The 20595-nt window shown below is 41.6% G+C and overlaps 1 protein-coding gene across 7 annotated transcripts in view; it reads left to right on the top strand.

Annotated features, from left to right (window-relative positions):
- Positions 1 to 8639, top strand: part of LOC117502395 (MAP7 domain-containing protein 1-like) — a 68272-nt gene extending 59633 nt beyond the window's left edge. For all 7 annotated transcript variants that reach the window (XM_034161425.1, XM_034161426.1, XM_034161424.1 and 4 more), the window contains 9 exons: positions 225 to 367; positions 1911 to 2146; positions 2359 to 2683; positions 3182 to 3362; positions 5516 to 5620; positions 5727 to 5777; positions 5865 to 5919; positions 8167 to 8421; positions 8527 to 8639. In XM_034161425.1, coding sequence (XP_034017316.1) covers positions 225 to 367; positions 1911 to 2146; positions 2359 to 2683; positions 3182 to 3362; positions 5516 to 5620; positions 5727 to 5777; positions 5865 to 5919; positions 8167 to 8421; positions 8527 to 8537 — 1362 coding nt within the window. In that variant the 3' untranslated portion in view covers positions 8538 to 8639. The remainder of the gene's footprint in view (positions 1 to 224; positions 368 to 1910; positions 2147 to 2358; positions 2684 to 3181; positions 3363 to 5515; positions 5621 to 5726; positions 5778 to 5864; positions 5920 to 8166; positions 8422 to 8526) is intronic.
- The last annotated feature ends 11956 nt before the right edge of the window (positions 8640 to 20595 follow it).

Raw genomic sequence — 20595 nt, 5'->3', positions numbered from 1 at the left:
TCTCGATTTTTCAAAGTGTGACCAGAAGCACATAAATTCAGTCTTTTTTGGTAGCTGAATTAACCAAATATTATTCATGTGTAATCTGACATACCTTGAAATAGTACTGGGAAGTATCTTCAACAACGGAGTGATTTAATTTTTAGTGTCAGGATGTTGTGACTAGTTTTTGTAGATGACCAAGAAGTAGTAACTTATGTGTCTTACGGCTCCACACCCCCAAGGTTGGCAGAAAGAAGAAAGAGAAGAAAGACAAAGAGAGGGAGAATGAAAAAGAGAAGAATGCTCTCACAAAAGAGAAAGTGCAGAATAAGAGACAGACCACTTCATCCGCCAGTGTGTCCCAGAGATCCCGACCAGAGACCAGGTATTATCTGGAAACACAGACCTGCACAGAAAGGAACAGAGTGGAAAAACAGCTCACATGCTCATGCTGTAAATCTAAATGAATTTTAAATTAGGTTTTATTTATTAGTTTGTTTTTGTGCTTTATTGTTGGAGCAGGTTAAAATGTGACAGATGTCTGATGTGCTGTAAACTAACCTTGTAATAATTGATTATTTAGTCAGCAGGAAGTCTGTGAAGAAGAGTTTTGTAGTTTGTGTGAGACTGAGCGTTAAACCAGTAAACACATCCTCCTCTCAATCCTCCCACGTGTCACCCAGGTTCACGGGAAAGTGACGAGTGAATGTTTCAGTTCCGGACACTCGTATCTTCCATGTGACCACATTATACTTTAATTCATTCAAAACTTTATTTAACCAGAATTTTAAAAAAACTCATTGAGATTAAAAATCTCTTTTACAAGTGTGTCCTGGCCAAGAGGCAACACACAAAACACATACATACATAAATACATATGACATACATCATTTTAAAATAATCAACATCTAAAAGCATTGACAGACAGACCTTTGATTCATCAGATCCTTTAAAAGATGTTTAAAATGACTAAAAGAGACCAAGTCCTTAAATTGCAGCTCATGCTGAAGCTGATTCCAAGCAAATGGGGCAGCAAAGTTAAAAGCTTTTTTGCCCAAATCATTGCGGACTTTAGGCAAAGACATTAAATACAGGTCCTGTGAACGTAAATTATATGTCCTCATAGTTTTCTGTCTCAGGTACGTAGGTGCACAAGTAAGACGGAAGGAGACATAGCCTTATAAATAAAAATATTCCAATGGATTCAGCGGTGCAAGAAAAGAGAAAACCAACCAGCCCGAGATTAAAGAATGCAGTGATGAGTGAGAGTCTTCAGGTTGGTGATGAACCGCAGGGCTCCATGGAACACTGTGTCCAAGGCGTGGACACACTGAGCAGTTGAATGCATGTACAGTATGTCTCCATAGTCCAAGACTGACAAAAATGTTGCATTCACAACAGGATCAGGAACCTTAGTAGTCTTTCCTGTAGTGCTCTGAAGTGCTAAACAAGGTCAGTCCAGCAGGTCTGGGAGCTAATGCCATGTATTACTACATCCACCACACTACAAAACCACCTTGGTCCTGGATGGATAAAACTGGCAGACAAGCAGTTCATTCCCACATTCCGTAGGTTGGCAGATGATGTAATTAGTCAGGTGTCCCCTTGGCCTTTTTTTAACAGCCGCCGGCATCTTCAACACAGAGGCACCTGTGTGCTGGATCATGCTGAGAGAAACGTGTCACATTTCCAAAATGTTACAGCTGATGTTCCCTCAAAATGCAAATAATACTCCTCACCTACGCATCACAACGTTACCCAAACATTTCCCAAAGAGTCCTAGTACCAAAGACCGAAGACATGGTCAAGAGTCACAAACATACAGTAAGACAGGAAACACGAGGTGCTAGGAAGTCCTGATCCCTCACCACTGATATTTACAGCTGCTCATATGTCATCTCTGCTTCCATCTCGTCTCTGCTCATCAGCACCCCAAAACCCAAAAACAGACCTCCATCACCTGCCGCCCCCAAAAGTCGACCACTGTCCCCCCTGGTGTCAGCAACGCCACAATCCAAGACTCCCACAGGCAAGAAGACACCTCCTCCGTCTGCCAAGGCCCGGCCCAAACGTGCCCAGACTCCAGCCAGGGTACAGCCTCAGACGGTCAGCGTGGAAGCGAGCCATGAGCCCCAGCAGCCTGACACCCCAGAGGAGAAAAAGAGTGAGTGTTGTTGCCATGGCTACAGTATCTAAGATTCACGGTGACTGTAAACAGCGCTGTAAGCATGGACAGTTAATCACAGAGTGGGTGCCAGTGGATTTGGGTAAGATAGCTTTAAGAAACGGTGCATAAGTGTAAAATTACTGACATATTAAAATCTGGACTGCCAAATCAGACATTTTCATCTACCTTTGTTGTCTTGTCTCTCAAAGACTCCAGCAGTGTTCCTGCCATTGTGGTGTCCTCTGCACCAGTCACGCCTCCTTCCCCGAGCCCACCGATCGTAGCAGCAGCAGCGTCTCCCGCTGTGCCCAACGTGGAGCGGGCTGCTTCTCCTGCCACAGTCTCCCTGAGTAATCCCACTCCTGCTGCCACACCACCCACTGCCAACGCCCCAGCTGCACCAGGCAGCAAGCCGTCAGCGGGCACCAATGATCCGGAGGAGGCCGCCCGTGTTCTGGCAGAGAAACGCAGACAAGCCCGAGAACAGCGAGAGAGAGAGGAGCAGGAGCGCCAGGAGCAGGAGCACAGGAACAGGTTGGGTTGAATGTCGATATAAGTGCAAATACGAGAGAAACCTGCTTTGCATTGGCATTAATTTGTCACATCAGGATGTTTATTTCAGGTACTGACGTCCTGTCTGCAGAAATATGTTTCACAGATCATCTGTGTTGTTGCTTAAAAGTTGATGTTTCAGTTAACAGATTGACTTTACTTCTGTTAAGGGGGTTATATTTATGTTTATGTTTACATCTCTTTATTTGTTAGATTTTTTTCATACAACTTGTTGAAAAGTTGGAGCTATTATATAGATGCTCAAGGGACAGTGCCAGGATAATCACATTTTTTTAAATAATGTCACACAGGTACTGCATCATTCAAATAAACTGTATTTTAAAGCCATTCTGAACTTTATTTGTTCAATTTTAGCCCAAAAATGTAAAATAAAAGTCTCAGGCTACAGCTGATCTTTCTGTAAATACAGTTTGTGTGCAAAGTTGACATTCATGTATTCATTCCCATTTTTACTTGCAGGATCCTGCGGGAGGAGGCAATGGCACGGGAGGCAGAGGAAAGGAAACACAGAGAGGAGGAGGCACGATTCATGGCTGAGCAGCAACGTCTGAGAGACGAAGCTCAGAAAATTCAAGAGGAGAAGGAGGCGCAGGAGCGAGCCAAAGCTGAGCAGGAGGAGAACGAGAAGCTACAAAGACAGGTTGGGGCTCCTAATTTGACCTCTGGGTGGTATTTACTGCACACTTTTCTACAGAATACAACTATTTGGAGCAGTGATGCTTCACATCACACAAATTTAATGGAGTTTGTTTTGGCTTCTGCCCTTTTTGCTCGGGGATCAGACATGTATCCACATGCTGATTTCACATGAGTTTATTTTTTTTATGCCAGATGCCCTTTCTGATACAACGCCACATGTTTATGGAGGATAAACACAGGTGATCTTGAACCGGGAACCTTCTGTTTTATAAGCAAGAACACTTGCCTCTTGCACCACCATGCTGCTGAAATCTGTGCCTTGATTTAAATCAGTGGTTCCCAAACTTTGAGCCCCCTCCTCCACACACACACGTCTTTTGTTTCAAACCACTGGAATTTTTAAACATTGTAATTTATACAAAACTACAACTTCTTATTCAACAAAACATAGTTAAAAAAAGTGACAAATCACCTTGACAGCAGAATGATTAAAACAGACATGCATCACGCATTTTGATTTTTTTATATTTCTCACAAACATGGCCATGTTGTGCTTGCAGTGCTAAATCATGATCGTCACCAATGTTGCCAGATACAGCTGATGCTTACCAAAGCTGTTCCAAAAGCTGACAGAATGCACCCAAATGTTATAACAGTTCTGGTGTCTTTTTTATTATAAAAAGTAATGCAGCCAAAGCATACATAAAAATCCTGCAGCAACAAACCACTTGTTTGCAAAAAAACTACTTCATTTTCCTTGCCACACCTCCCCTGCAGCATGTGCCCCACTACTGAGGAAAAAGGAAGCAGAGTCTGTTTGAACCGGACTAAAATGTGCAGGTGTGAAAACATAAAACCTGCATAAAAATACCACACAAACATCCAGTTATACCCACTTCATCCAAAAGCTGCAGAATTCATCAGTAACATGTATGTGTTTGGATTGTGTGACAAAGAATAGAATAGAATACACAATGAAATTTGTTCTCTGCTTTAACCCATCCTATTTACAATTAGACACAATCCAACCACTAGGAGCAGTGGACAGCCACACACCAGCACCCGGGGATCAACTCCAGATGTAGAGATGCTGCCTTGGTCAGGAGCAGAGAAAGGAGCAGACCCTAAATAAGCATGTTTTAGATTGTGAGAGGAAACCCACACAGACACAGGGAGAACATGCAAACTCCACACAGAAAGGCTGTGATTCGATCCCACAACCTTCTTGCTGTGAGGCACCAATGCCAACCACTAATCCACCATGCTGCCAAATGAAAAGTGTTGTCAGAAGTGGGATTCAAACCCACACCTCCAGGGGAGACTACGAGCTGAACGCAGCGCCTTAGACCGCTCAGCCATCCTGACAGTTGATCGGTGTCACGTATCAAGTTAACTGTACGGTCTGCACGCATCTTTAATATTGATGAATCTCTACATGGGATGCCCACGTTATAAACAGCTCATGTCTCACTGGACTAATCGATCTAAGGACTGGTCGTACAGTACGCGTGCAAACCCAAAGATCAGACTCCAGTGTGACCCTCTCACCTGCTGACTCCCAAATTACAATTTTAACAAAAAAAGGTATGGACAGTTTGTGTCAAGCACAAGTCCTAATATTCAGCAGTCTGTTGTCTCCAGCTGATAACCTCCATGATGGCGATGAGGGAGCCGGGCGCTCATCTCTCCAATGAACTGATCATTGGATAAGCAGCAGCACGCCACACCTCAAGCTCTCAACTCCCCTTTTCCACTCAATCAGTCCATTGATCTGCTCCAATAGCTTGCTCGTGCAAAAGGAAAAAAAAAGCAGTACTTATGTGTTCATTGTTAATCCATTTAGATTTGTGTCCACAAAGTGAAAAGTACCATTTACACTAAAAAAATCAAAAGGATACTGTGGGTGAAACTGTGGGCTGTGAAGCAGCAGGTTTACAGATGTGATTTATTTTTATTACATAATTTTGTTTTTATTGTTTTGTTACGGCGTCCAATTTTCCAATGAGGCGTTTTATAGAGTTGCTCAAAGGCTGCAGAAAAACTGAGTATGTACTGCCCCCTGGTGGTGAAACCTTGACTGATATGGAAAGCGTGAGAGCTGGTGTGACTTTGTTTTCATCATCATATTATAATTATTTTCTTCTCTTTTGATAGAGAGAGGAGGCTGAAGCCAAAGCCCGTGAAGAAGCTGAGCGTCAGCGCCAAGAGAGGGACAAACACTTCCAGAAAGAAGAGCAGGAGCGACTGGAGAGAAAGAGGGTAATTAAACCAAAAACAAGGCGATGAGGGAGCTGAATATATTCAAGTTTAAAAAAATAACACAAAAAGAATGCACTTGATGAACATCCTGCTCTAATTTGCACAGCGCCTCGAGGAAATCATGAAGAGGACTCGGAAGAGTGATGCAGCAGAAAAGGTCGGCGCCGTTCCGTTAAACCAGACCAAAAGTGTCAGCTTCTTCATGTCTGTTAAAACAATAACATTTTGTTCTCTGTGATCACAGAAAGATGTCAAGGCCTCCTCGCAGGTCAACGGCAAGGAAACGGAGTTCAGCAAGGGTAACTGTAACACCTCAATTTAACTTATCATTCTTGATACAGCCAAATCTCACGAGAATGGTTCCATGGACTTTACACGCCACATTCTTGCATCCTAAGATCAGATGAGGAAAGCTTCAAGCTCAGTCATAGTGCTGTTAGAACCTGGTAACAAGCAAAATGAGCTGCCACTGCAAAATAAATTCAACAGTCCAGATATCCTGAACATAAGTGAGCATGTAGTGAAAACAAACCTGAACAAGGCTTCCAGATGATTGCAGTACTTTTTTTTAAACATCACATGATGTCATCACGTGACGTCGACGTGATACATTTGTTAGCCCCAGAGCATGAGATATGTTCATCAACAACCCTTTTTCCCATGACTGACGAGACGATGACGAAACAGCAGCAGTGTTCTAAAAACACTGACAAACTGTGTAAATGTGCGTTACTGCTGATGAATAAAAATGAGACGAAAATGTTTTGCAAGAAATAAAAAATAAACAAAAACTCCCTCCTCATTTTCATCTACTACACAAGAAGAAACACACATCCAGTCCAGCTGTCATGTGTTTGTGCCAGCAGTTCTTCTACTGTACTGTCGGCTATGTTGCGTATCCTCTTGTTGTGCCCACTGATAGTTTTAGTTTAACATATTATGGCTACGACACAGGGTTCTCACCAGCATTATAACAGCATAATGGTCCATTACGCTGTTACAATAAAAAATTACACTGCAGTTGGGCCGTTACTTTGTTTTTGAGAGTGTGTAAGGGGAAAATAATAATTTCTCTATGTTGACTGTGGACCAACTGGTTCTGACTAGAAGCACCACATCCACAATTAAAGATGTCAGTCATGACTCATCTTTTCTGCTGATTAAAATCTCTAACCGGGACTCTTTTTCTGTGAAAATCATCCACTGCTTCACACACAGTTTTTATTCATTTATTCATTAATGTGCCTTTCTTTGTGGGGCAGCCAATGACGCAGTTCTCTGTCGTGGACTGGAACATTAATATCTCCCACTTCTCTGATTCGTAAACTAAAGTTAGTGTCCCTCATGAAAATAATAATAATGATAATATCCTCCGCTCCATGCCTGTGTATGTTGAGAGATTTGCTCTGCGGCTCTCTGCCGAATAAAGGTGGAAAGACGGATCATTCCACAATCAATAACTTAAAAGTGAATTGCCATTTTAAATCAAATGACATCTCTTTCCAAACGTTGTAAAACAGACAAACTACAACCAACCAAAACTGTTTTTCCCCAAAATGAGTCGTCCTCCGTTCTGTCGGGGAGAACTTATCCCAGTGTTAAAGTCTCAGCGCTCTCCCAGTCTGAGTACAGCCGCACTCCAGCGCTCCAGGTGCAAGTATTGTAGGGGAGACCGGGGCCGAACTAACATTTTACATTGAGTCTGCTCGGCTATAAGAGTCATATTATTTAACACCAGTTTTTATTTTATTTTATTTTGTTGGTGTTTCTAATAAATATAAAACATCAGAACAAGTGCATCATTTGTAAATGTGTATTGAATCAACAAACAAGACACTTTTAACAAAGTTGCATTGAATATTCATTCATTCAATTCAGTTCAATCAATATGTTTGTTATTCCAGACATTTAATCAATATTTCAGCTGTGGAACACAAGTCAACTGGAATGAATAAACAAAAATTATCTCTGCAATAAATAGAAAAGACTCAAATGGTTTGACTAAAACTTGACTAAAATACCTTGAGTTCTCATTTGACTAAAACTAGACTAAAATGTTGAGACTTTTAGTCAACTAAAACATGACTAACAAAAATTATATGCGAATGACTAAATGTGACTAAGAATGAACTTTGACACAAGACTAAGACTAAATTGAAAAATGGGTGACAAATTAACATTACCAAACATATAGTCATTAATGTATTTTAGACAGTGACCTCTGATTTGACCTTTACTTGTGACCATGACATGACCTACATTGTCAGGGGACAGTCCACCCATGGCTCCTAAAATGTACAAATGACATCAGAAATCAGCCCAAAATTGCTTGCAGTGAGCAGACCTGGCAACATTTTGCAGAGAAAATGAGTGAGTGACCTTCCGTGGGAGATATGCCGGCCTGCTGACTTCTTTTTCAGTCTAGGAACACGATGTAGCAGGCCTGAAATGTGTCGATAATGACCCTGTGACCCCGTTTTTAAAACAGCTACAGTTACATGGGGGGGGGGTAAAAACTATTCTAAATATGTTTAATCTTCCCTCAGTACCTGGGAACTTGCAGAGCCTGAGCGGCGTGGCCCTCTGCCAGTCGCAAGGTGGTCCTGTTATAAATGGTGTCCAGTCGGACGCACTCCAGAATGGTCTCTCAGCCAATGGCGAGGGAGCTAACTTTGGGCAGATGATCCAGCTGGGCAGTAGCGGGAAGGCGGCGCAGCCACAGGGCGGTCCAATCCTGGCCTTCGAAGGAGGCGAGCCCTTCCTAATGAAAACGGGGCCGATAAAGTCACAGCATGTTGCAGGTGAGGGGGACATCACTGACTTTAAACTGTTCTGATCACTACTGGAGCTCCTTGTTTAACTAATCTAACTTTTTATTCTCTCCTGTGCCCCCCCCTTTCCGGCAGAGGTCCTGTGAGTCCCCTACGGAGACACCACTCAATGTCTCAGCTTGATCTATGAGTTCATGTCACACCACAGCGGCTTTTTTTTTTTTTAACAGTGTGCCAAACAAATAAGGAACTGTGCTGACACCGACTCTTTATTATCGACAGTCTGTGTCACAGAGGACAAAGAGCAACAAACCAACAAACAAATCTCAGCATCCCCCTTCTCCCCCTCCAAAAAACACACACAGATATATATGTAAATGCAACAAGTATTCACGGTGTGTTCTGGTGCAGCATTTGTCACGTTTCATGCCGATATTACAGTGCACCTTAAACATGACTGACAGCATAAGGACTTTTAGAACCGATGTTGGACACACATAGTATTTGACAATGGTTGTTATTATTATTTCTGTTGTGATATTGTACTGTTATCTTAATTTGCGCAATGTGTCTTTGTCTTGAATTGTTGAGTTATTTAACACGGGGAGCTGCGTGAGGACTGGCCACAGACTGTGTATGTAAATGTGTAATGAGCCTGGCTGCCTAGGCCTCCTGTTACAGGAAATCTGTGAAATAAAGCTTTATGAAATGGAGCGGGAGCTGTGCATCGCTTTTGTTTGTTTGTTTTTTCATATAATGTCCAACATCACACCTGACACAAAGACGTATGAGCACCTAACACTTATAACTCTGCTTTCACACATTTATGTTTAAATTATGATCTTTGGTGAGGGCAGTATTTCCCAGCAAACAGGTTCATGCCTGGAGATGTTTGCTGAACTGTGTCCGGTCTGCTTAAACAAAAAAACAGATTTTTCTCCTCATGCACATCGCTAACGCGCTTCCCAGTGTTGGGGAGGTTACTTTAGAAATGTAATAGGATAAGTAACATAACTAATTTAATTACTTCATCGGAATAATGTAACATTTCTTTTGATTACTCTTCTAACAAATGCTATAAACTAGACAATAATGCCAAAAAATCCTAAAAATATATATTTAAACCTGCCAGTGTCGACCTCACAACAATGATTACTCTCTTTTCTGTCCCCTGAGCGGCAACATTCCAAAAAACAATCACATTGGGACAAAAGTGAGCAGTTTGTGTGGAACAAAAGTTGCCAGGTTTGTTGCTATCACAAGGTAAGATTTTTAGTTGGTAGGGAAGGACAAAAGTTGCTAAAGTGGCAACACTGAAACAGAAGGGTTTTTTTTAAAAAACAGACAGGATGTGGTTGTGCAAATAATAATAAAAAGACCAATCAGATTTGTCTCTTTTTGTGTTTTGGTGACCCACATTGTTCAGATTGTTGTCATTCCTGCATGGCAAAGCTGTAAAGCAACATAGGCAGAATGAATATTTTACACTTTTCATTAAATCCAAATGTAATCCCTTTGTAATCACCAATATTTTAATGACTAACTGTAATTTAATTACATATATTTTTCTCGGGAACTGCATTGGATTACAAATGCTCATGGCTCATCTTCAACTGCTTATCCGGTGTTGTAGACCGAACAGTCCGCCCCTAAAAATCGGTCTGCCTTTTGCATCTGCACATGCGTCATTTCGGACCACCACAGCACCTCTGAGACGGAGTCTCTTCACCCAAAGCAATCAAATGGATTAATGGGATTATTAACCATCAGATGATAAAGGTAAAACCTTGTAAATCATTCTAAAGTCAGTTTTTTAAGCAGAAAAAAGGCCGTTTTAAGCAGAAACTCAGTGAAATTCCATGACACTTTGAAATGACCGATGTGCAGTTAAATCATCAGCTAGCAGCTCGTTCAGCCGCAGCACTCTGACCACTTCTGCCACCTTTTATTACGAAATAATGCTGAATTTATGTGGAAATGATTGTTGTACAAAAGCTTCAGATAACTGTTTGTGAGACAGATTATGACTGGAGTGCAGTTTGAAGCAGAAACAAGGTTTTAATCCGTGAACCGTGGCTAAAGACACATGCGCAGATGCAAAGGGGAAACAGCTCTAGCGGGGGACCCCACACTTCCCTTTCCCATGTCAAGGAGGCATCCTTATCAGATGCCCGAACCATATCAGCTGGCTCCTTAACACGAAGGAGCAGCGGGTCTGCTCCGAGCTCCCCACAGATGACCGAACTTCTTACCCTATCTCTAAGGGAGACACCAGCCACCCTCCTAAGGAAGCCCATTTCAGCTGCAAGTACCGCAATCTAGTTCTTTTGGTCATGACACCAACACTCATGACCACAGATTACAAATGCATTTATTCTTAATATAATCACATGTAATGCCAACAGATGGTGCTCACTCACCGGGTGGCTAAGATCTAGATGTGTTTTCTGGGCTACCGATCAGCTCAGCAGGTGATTTCTTGATTTCACAGATGATCGGGACTTTAATTTGAGGGGAGGAGCCATGTGTTGAAGCTATATTCTTTGTGAGGAAAACCACCCTAATGAAAGTGGAGCAGTACTGACTGTGTTACAGTGTGCAGAACTGAAAGTGCTGACTGAGCCACAACAAACCCACAGTAGACCTCTACAGTAGTGGTGGATGTAGAGGGAAGGTTGAAGGAGTTGTAACCCCCCTTCTCCCCACCTTCAATGAGCCACCAAAGATGTGACAGAATACACAAAAAGTCTTGCATCAACAATGGCTGACTGAAGAATGCTGATGGAGGCAAATTAGAAGATTTCTAGTGTTTAAAATTAAAAAAATAAATATAGTACAATGTTAAAATACCCTTGACCGTATTTGTGTTCTTTAATCTGCAGTTGTTTCATTATGAAGATCCTATTGTCTTATACAAGTTGTACATGGTCAAAAAAGCCCCTATCTACAACCCCTGGCAAAAATTATGGAATCACCGGCCTCGGAGGATGTTCATTCAGTTGTTTAATTTTGTAGAAAAAAAGCAGATCACAGACATGACACAAAACTAAAGTCATTTCAAATGGCAACTTTCTGGCTTTAAGAAACACTATAAGAAATCAGGAAAAAAAATTGTGGCAGTCAGTAACGGTTACTTTTTTAGACCAAGCAGAGGGGAAAAAATATGGAATCACTCAATTCTGAGGAAAAAATAATGGAATCATGAAAAACAAAAGAACGCTCCAACACATCACTAGTATTTTGCTGCACCACCTCTGGCTTTTATAACAGCTTGCAGTCTCTGAGGCATGGACTTAATGAGTGACAAACAGTACTCTTCATCAATCTGGCTCCAACTTTCTCTGATTGCTGTTGCCAGATCAACTTTGCAGGTTGGAGCCTTGTCATGGACCATTTTCTTCAACTTCCACCAAAGATTTTCAATTGGATTACGATCTGGACTATTTGCAGGCCATGACATTGACCCTATGTGTCTTTTTCCAAGGAATGTTTTCACAGTTTTTGCTCTATGGCAAGATGCATTATCATCTTGAAAAATGATTTCATCATCCCCAAATATCCTTTCAATTGATGGGATAAGAAAAGTGTCCAAAATATCAATGTAAACTTGTGCATTTATTGATGATGTAATGACAGCCATCTCCCCAGTGCCTTTACCTGACATGCAGCCCCATATCATCAATGACTGTGGAAATTTACATGTTCTCTTCAGGCAGTCATCTTTATAAATCTCACTGGAACGGCACAAAACAAAAGTTCCAGCATCATCACCTTGCCCAATGCAGATTCGAGATTCATCACTGAATATGACTTTCACCCAGTCATCCACAGTCCACGATTGCTTTTCCTTAGCACATTGTAACCTTGTTTTTTTCTGTTTAGGTGTTAATGATGGCTTTCGTTTAGCCTTTCTGTATGTAAATCCCATTTCCTTTAGGCGGTTTCTTACAGTTCGGTCACAGACATTGACTCCAGTTTCCTCCCATTCGTTCCTCATTTGTTGTGCATTTTTGATTTTTGAGACATACTGCTTTAAGTTTTCTGTCTTGACGCTTTGATGTCTTCATTGGTCTACCAGTATGTTTGCCTTTAACAACCTTCCCATGTTGTTTATATTTGGTCCAGAGTTTAGACACAGCTGACTGTGAACAACCAACATCTTTTGCAACATTGCATGATGATTTACCCTCTTTTAAGAGTTTGATAATCCTCTCCTTTGTTTCAATTAACATCTCTCGTGTTGGAGCCATGATTCATGTCAGTCCACTTGGTGCAACAGCTCCAAGGTGTGATCACTCCTTTTTAGATGCAGACTAACGAGCAGATCTGATTTGATGCAGGTGTTAGTTTTGGGATGAAAATTTACAGGGTGATTCCATAATTTATTCCTCAGAATTGAGTGAGTCCATATTTTTTTTCCCTCTGCTTGGTCTAAAAAAGTAACTGTTACTGACTGCCACAATTATTTTTCCTGATTTGTTATAGTGTTTCTTAAAGCCAGAAAGTTGCCATTTGAAATGACTTTAGTTTTGTGTCATGTCTGTGATCTGCTTTTTTTCTACAAAATTAAACAACTGAATGAACATCATCCGAGGCCGGTGATTCCATAATTATTGCCAGGGGTAGATTCTCACAAATCCAACAAGACCAAGCATTCATGATATAGACACACTCTTAAGGCTATGAATTTTGACTATTAGTAAAAAAAAAAGTAGAAAAGGGGTTGTTCACAATAATAGTAGTGTGGCATTCAGTCAGTGAGTTCGGCAATTTTGTGGAACAAACAGGTGTGAATCAGGTGTCCCCTATTTAAAGATGAAGCCAGCACCTGTTGAACATGCTTTTCTCTTTGAAAGCCTGAGGAAAATGGGACGTTCAAGACATTGTTCAGAAAACAGCATAGTTTGTTTAAAAAGTTGATTGGAGAGGGGAAAACTTATATGCAGGTGCAAAACATTATAGGCTGTTCATCTACAATGATCTCCAATGCTTTAAAATGGACAAAAAAAAAAGAGACGCGTGGAAGAAAATGGAAAACAACCATCAAAATGGATAGAAGAATAACCAGAATGGCAAAGGCTCACCCATTGATCAGCTCCAGGATGATCAAAGACAGTCTGGAGTGTGACAGAAGACGTCTGTGTGAAGTTAATTTATTTGCAAGAATCCCCCACAAAGTCCCTCTGTTAAATAAAAGACGTGCAGAAGAGATTACAATTTGCCAAAGAACACATCAACTGGCCTAAAGAGAAATGGAGGAATATTTTGTGGACTGATGAGAGTACAATTGTTCTTTTTGGGTCCAAGGGCCGCAGACAGTTTGTGACACGACCCCCAAACTCTGAATTCAAGCCACAGTTCACAGTGAAGACAGTGAAGCATGGTGATGCAAGCATCATGATATGGGCATGTTTCTCCTACTATGGTGTTGGGCCTATATATCGCATACCAGGTATCATGGATCAGTTTGGATATGTCAAAATACTTGAAGAGGTCATGTTGCCTTATGCTGAAGAGGACATGCCCTTGAAATGGGAGTTTCAACAAGACAATGACCCCAAGCATCCTCCGAGGCCGGTGATTCCATAATCTTTGCCAGGGGTTGTAATATGCACATGTCACGGACATGAATGAGCGAAGCTCATCAGCATCTCACCATGCCATTTAGGTCCTTCAGACTTTATTTTGAGTAAATGTTTCAAGGGAGCATTAGCATGGCAAAAACCTTTCAGCTTCTGGGGGAGCTGTGCCCCCCAGACCCCCCACCTTTTTACGCATTTTTCTTGCCTCTCACATGCCTGGAAAAGCTCCTCGCCATCTAACCATGTCTTTTAGGTCCTTCAGACTTTTTTCAGTAAAATGGTTCTTGGGAGCATTGGCATGACTGAAACCTTCCACCTTCTGGAGGGGCGTAGCCCCCCCCACCTTTTTAAGCATTTTTCTTTCTTTGCCTCTCACATGCCTGGAAAAACTCCCCTCCACCTAACCATTTCCTTTAGGTCCTTAAGACTTTTTTCAGTAAAATGGTTCTTGGGAGCAAGAGCATGACTAAAACCTTTCAGCTTCTGGGGGACTCTCCCCACCTTTTTAAGCATTTTTCTTTTTTTGCTTTTCAGCTGACCTCCTAATTACAGCCCTCTTAACCCCCTGCCACTTAAAGCATTTTTTTTAATGCAGATGTAAATTAATCTTCAAAGTTTTCAGCTAGTTGACAGTAGGGCTGCACAATATGGCCAAATTATCGTATCTCAATATTGTCATATAAATTGTCATGTAAATGTCACTTATATACATGTTGTCCATATTCTTGAGCTGCTTAGGTGGGTAGGGAGAGTTCCCATGCGATAAAAAAGCTTTTCAACCTACCATCCCTGGTTCTCAAGACCAGACACCTAGTGGCTTTGCTCTCTCTCTCTCTTTTTTTTAAAAGATATTTAGGTGTACCTTAGTAAACACGAGTACAGTTCCACTTTAGATTTGGAATGTATAATAGAAGATATACCTTACTGAATTTTCATATCAATATGATATACGATATGACTATGATTTGACACAAAGTGCAGCAACAGTGAAAATTAAACATTCTTAAACAAAACAGTAATAATACCACACTCATTTTGCACTCATCATAAGGTTAGGATACTGTGCTCTCCAAAAGCATTGGAACACTTGGAATTTTACACATTTTAATTTGTTTATGCCATTTTAAATACTAGTAAAACAAACAAATAAAGAATTAAAATTTCTAAAATTATCTTCCTCAAACTGAAAGCAAATCTCTAAAACTTGATAAAACCTGTAAATAATAATCAGTTTTATTGCCAGTTTTCTTTAGACAAGTCACGGGATGGATACATGAACAATATGTCTTGGACTTTATTTACATCAATTATGAAGAAATACAAAAGTTTCCTTCACCAAAACATCAAATCTAGGCTTTCATCTGAAATGTACTTTTTGTCAAATTGTAGCTGGATGTTCAGTTCTTCTTTTTAAGAAAATCCTCCTCTACAGCACTTCATCAGGAAGCTGGATTTTATATTTTTAATTAATTTATATCAAGTTGTAGAGATCGGCTTTCAGTTTGAGTTAAGGAAGATAATTTTAGAAAAAGAAATGTATTTGAAATAGAATAAACAAATTAAATGTGTGAAATACCAAGTGTTCCAATACTTTTGAGGGCAATTGAGAAACTGAGGAGCAGCATCTTACTTTTTTATATATAAAGTGCAGCAGATAAGAGAATATTTAGAGTGGAATCCTGCACATGATGATACAAGCATCAAATTTGGCACAAATAGTCCATAGACATGAACTCTTTAAAAAAAAAAAAAATAATAAAACTGATTGGCCACTTGAATTTTCAATAGGCAGCCAGGTAGGGGCCAATTGAAGAATTACACAGGGGTCAAAATCAGGGGTGGGCAACTTGTTCCAGAAAGGGCCAAGAAGGTGCAGGTTTTCTTTGCAGCCACTGACTCCACCAGGTGATTTCACTGATTAACTGATTTAATCTGCTCAAAGTGATATTAATCAGTGAAATCAACTGGTGGAGTCAGTGGCTGCAAAGAAAACCTGCACCTGCTTGGCCCTTTCTGGAACAAGTTGCCCACCCCTGGTCTAAATTAAAAGATGCTACAATCATATAGAAAACTACACCAGATCATTTGTCTGATCATAAAAATTCCAAAAAAGGTATAGTTTGGACTATGTGTGACTGAATGTTATGGAGTTATGAGGTAAAAGCAGGAAGAATGGTGACAAAGGTCAGTTTCAGTTTGTACAGGGGTCAAAAGTTAAAAGTTGCTCCATTAATTTTGCTCCAGCTGTATATGTGCAGAATTTGATGCTTGTATCACAATTTGAAGGATTGTTTCAGTTATCTGCTGCACGAATAAGCCAACATGAAGCAGCTGCAGTAGTTTAAAAATGTGTGCATAAGGCCACCCGAATTAAAGGTGAAATGCTGCTTTTAACAACCTGGACCTCATTTCTGTCATAAAATACGGTCGTTTACTCACCAATATAAGTTTGGTGTCATTAAAAGTCGATAATTCAAACATGTTCAGTTCAAATCTGGAGCAAACATGTTTCTTCTTCTACTAAGGTGGATTAGAACTTTTTGTGGTACACAGCACACACTACTGGACAGGAGGAACCTAGCAGCCAATGTGACACTGATTTGAAAATGCAGGTCTTTCAACAAGACGTGTGGTGCCGTGACATGTCAATCATCTGTGTCCAATCGGATTTCAGGAGAGTCCAGTGAAACTCCGGCCTCCGCTCTAGCTCCACCCATGGCAAGAAGTTTTTTTTTTTTCCTTTTTTTTTTCCAAAACTTTATTTCAACAAATACAATAACGAACAAAGCACAAGGCCACAAAACAGTCACAGTCACAGTATCACCGTTATAAACTGAAAGAGATATACAAGATATACAAGAAAAATAAAAAAGAAGGCGTCAGCGTGTGTTTTCTTTTTTTTTTTAAGTCTTTAGAAAAAAGTTCAAAGTTCACAGGGAAAGTTCATAGTTTTGAAAGTTCATAGTCTTTAGAGAAAGTTCAAAGTTCATGGAGAAGAGTTCGTAGACTTTAGAAATAGCTCACAGATAAGGTCATCAAGTTTTTGGTTCAAAGATCATTGCTCGACAACTGCAAAAAATAAGAGAAGAGTTTCATGGCTTTCGGTTGCTTCATATGTTCCAAAGATTTCATGTAGAGGTCAACGTCATTCTTGAAGTAGGAAAATGTAGGGGGACATTTTTGACATTTGCTTCTGTGGATACAAAATTTGGCAAGACATAAAATGACATTAATACAGAGTTCTTCTTTCTTATTCTTACTCAGAAAACCAAAGGTAATATTATCTCTTGTAAAATTAATTGTTGATGGAAATAATGTTTTGACCCAATTAAGTAATTCTGTCCAAAAGGATTGCACCATAACACAGTAGAAAAACAAATGGTCCGTAGTTTCAACATTTTTAAGGCAAAATGAACAGTTATTTTCTTGAATGTTAAAATGTAACCTTAGTAATTCTTTAGATGGGTAAATATTGTTCATAATTTTGAAGTGTGTTTCTTTAATTTTTGGAGCTATAGGAAAGGACAAATACATCGTTCTAAGTTTGGAAATAGTCTTTTTATGGCAAGAAGTGTTTGACATTTGAACATTTCCTGTTTCACTGTGACTGATAAATTGGTACTTCCTGTTTGAGTGTGAGCTTGCCACTGAGTTCCTACGAGATTCCATGGGATCTCATCTGTCAATCCAGGAAGTGTTTGACATTTGAGCATTTCCTGTTTTACTGTGGATTTGAATTTTGGCGCTTTCTGTTTAGGATGCCCTGTACCATGAGTGAGCTTTGCGCCACTTGCGCGGCGCTTCGCTCATATCAATCAATCAATCATAATATTTATGTTTTAAGAGTGGAAGTTGTGCAAATCAAGGAATATTTGTAGATCACCCTCTGTGCATTTGCAGGTATTAATGAGACAAATTTAACTCCATATGAAGTTAGCTTTGAGTTAGCGGATGTTAGCATGCATGCTGACGTTTGCGAAATGTCTTGTAAATCACTCCAGAGGTGTTATCAGGTTACAAAAACAACATTTTCAGTTTTAGAAGTGTTTATTTCTCGCTAGCTTTTACATAATATATAACAAAGAGGATATATTTACACAAACAAAACGGGGTTTTGCACCTAGCTACCAGCCTGTGACATCACCATGCTAACACCTGCGAAATATCTTGTAAATAAGTTCAGAGGTGTTATTAGATTCCAAAAACAGCATTTACAGTGATTTCTCTCTGGCTTTTACATAATATATGAGAAACATATTTAAACACACAAAACAAAGTGATGTTGGAGAGACCAACATCACTGATGTTACAGTGCAGCTGCAGCTCTACTGTGGTTGGCTGTTACACCTGCCACTCAAAAAAAAAAAACTGAACAGATTGAAACAGAATGTGACTTTTTAACCTCTTAACATTCGTAGGTTAGCCATCTTTGAACTTGCCCAAGGTCTGTGTCACAATAATGTTCCCTAACTTTGAAGACTCTGGCAGTAATAGGACTGGACTTATGCTGAGCAAAAGACAGATGGACGGCTGTCCGGACGGATGGTCATATTTGATGGCCATCAGGTAATGATGACTAGAGAGTCCATATTTAGCTTCACAAATTACGTGTTATGCGGGCCGCTGAAGAGGAGGTACTGCTGGCCCACCACCAGAGGGCGCCCTGCCTGAAGTGCGGGCTTCAGGCACGAGAGGGCGTCGGAGCAACCGGGAGTGACAGCTGTCACTCATCATCACCACATCACCATAAAAGCCGGGCAGCAACTCCACCTCGCTGCCGAGATATCATGTACTAAACTAGGTAATATTCTCTGCTGTGTCTGAACGTTGACTTACGTGTGATCTGTTTGCAGCCGTTGTCCTGTGGTGCCCTGTCAGCTGGGTTGGCGGTCAGTAAGCATGCCGACGTCTTCGCCTCTCACTCCAACCAGATAAGCGGTAACAGGAGCTGCTGTTGTGTTCCTATTTCGGAGGTGGAGGTGCTCCCTCCCTCCCGTTCTCAAACTGCATTTGTCTGTATTCCGTTGTGCACATTCCCAACAGGATATCTCGGCCAACGTCATGGATCCCGAGGGGCGTCAACCATCGGATGAACCACCAATGGAAACGCTAGGTGCACAGGCGCCAGCAGGAGGCGTGTTAGGTGAGCTGCAGCAAATCTTAACCGCCTTCACTGCTCGCCGAGCAGAACGTTATACTCAATCGGAGGATGGAGGCTCTCACCGCTCGGGTGGAAGCGCACACACAGGGCGCTGCTGCAGCGCCTCCTCCTGCTGACCGAGTGCCAAATACAGACATTCCAGTGGTCGTTCAACGAACCCCCCCCCCCCCCCCCCGTCCCCTGAAGCATAAATAAGCTCTCCGGAGCCGTACGGAGGTTGTGTCGAGACGTGTGCAGACTTCTTAATGCAGTGTTCGCTCGTCTTTTCACAGCGTCCCGTCATGTATGCGTCAGATGCAAGCCGGGTGGCTTATGTAATAAATCTGGAGAGGCACGCGCCTGGGCTACGGCGCTCTGGGAGCAGAATGCATGGCTCCTAACGATATATACTGAGTTTGTGAGGGAGTTCAGACTGGTGTTCGATCACCCACATAGAGGCGAGACCGCTTCGAGTGTGCTGCTGTCTATGAGACAGGGGCGTCGGAGTGCAGCCGAGTATGCAGTCGCCTTCCGCATCGCAGCAGCGAGGGCCGGCTGGAATACTGTTGTACTAAGTGCCGCCTTTGTAAAGTGCGGGCTTCAGGCACGAGAGGGCGTCGGCGCAACCGGGAGTGACAGCTGTCACTCATCAACAGCACCAGCTGTCATTCATCATCACCACATCACCATAAAAGCCAGGCAGCAACTCCACCTCGCTGCCGAGATATCATGTACTAAACTAGGTAATATTCTCTGCTGTGTCTGAACGTTGACTTACGTGTGATCTGTTTGCAGCCGTTGTCCTGTGGTGCCCTGTCAGCTGGGCTGGCGGTCAGTGAGAGTGCCGACGTCTTCGCCTCTCACTCCAACCAGATAAGCGGTAACAGGAGCTGCTGTCGTGTTCCTATTTCGGAGGTGGAGGTGCTCCGGCCCGGAGGAACTGTTTTCTGTGTTTGAGGATTTACTGAGTGTGTATCCACACACCCACCATTAACTGTCTCTGCTTCCTGCCAGCAATACCAGGTCTGACAGCCGGAGACGGTGGCCACCTGGAGATTCAGGACTTGATGGCTCCGGTGTTCTTCAGACCCGTTGGCGGTGGAAGCCGTGTGGGACCCGGCTCTTCTCTGGACAGACGTCTTCTATCCTCGAGCCTGCCCACACGTCACTTTTCGTATAATTGGTTATCGTTCTCAAACTGCATTTGTCTGTATTTCGTTGTGCACATTTCGCAACATTAAATTGTTATATTTTGGCTTATCCATTGTCCGTTCATTTATGCCCCCTGTTGTGGGTCCGTGTCACTACACTTTCCCAACATTACCTTAGAATATAAAGAAAAAAGCTAGAGTTTTTTTTTATTTTCAAGGCTTGGGACACACACACACACACACACAAACAAGTCAAAAACCACCCCTTTACCAGAAATCATATCTGCCCCTGTGCAGTCACACATTTTCTCCAGAAGGACAATTGCCAGCT

Source organism: Thalassophryne amazonica, chromosome 20, assembly GCF_902500255.1.
Source record: "Thalassophryne amazonica chromosome 20, fThaAma1.1, whole genome shotgun sequence".
Taxonomy (NCBI): Eukaryota; Metazoa; Chordata; class Actinopteri; order Batrachoidiformes; family Batrachoididae; genus Thalassophryne; species Thalassophryne amazonica.
Note: the sequence above shows the minus strand (reverse complement) of the source record. Positions and strands in the feature narration are given on the sequence as shown.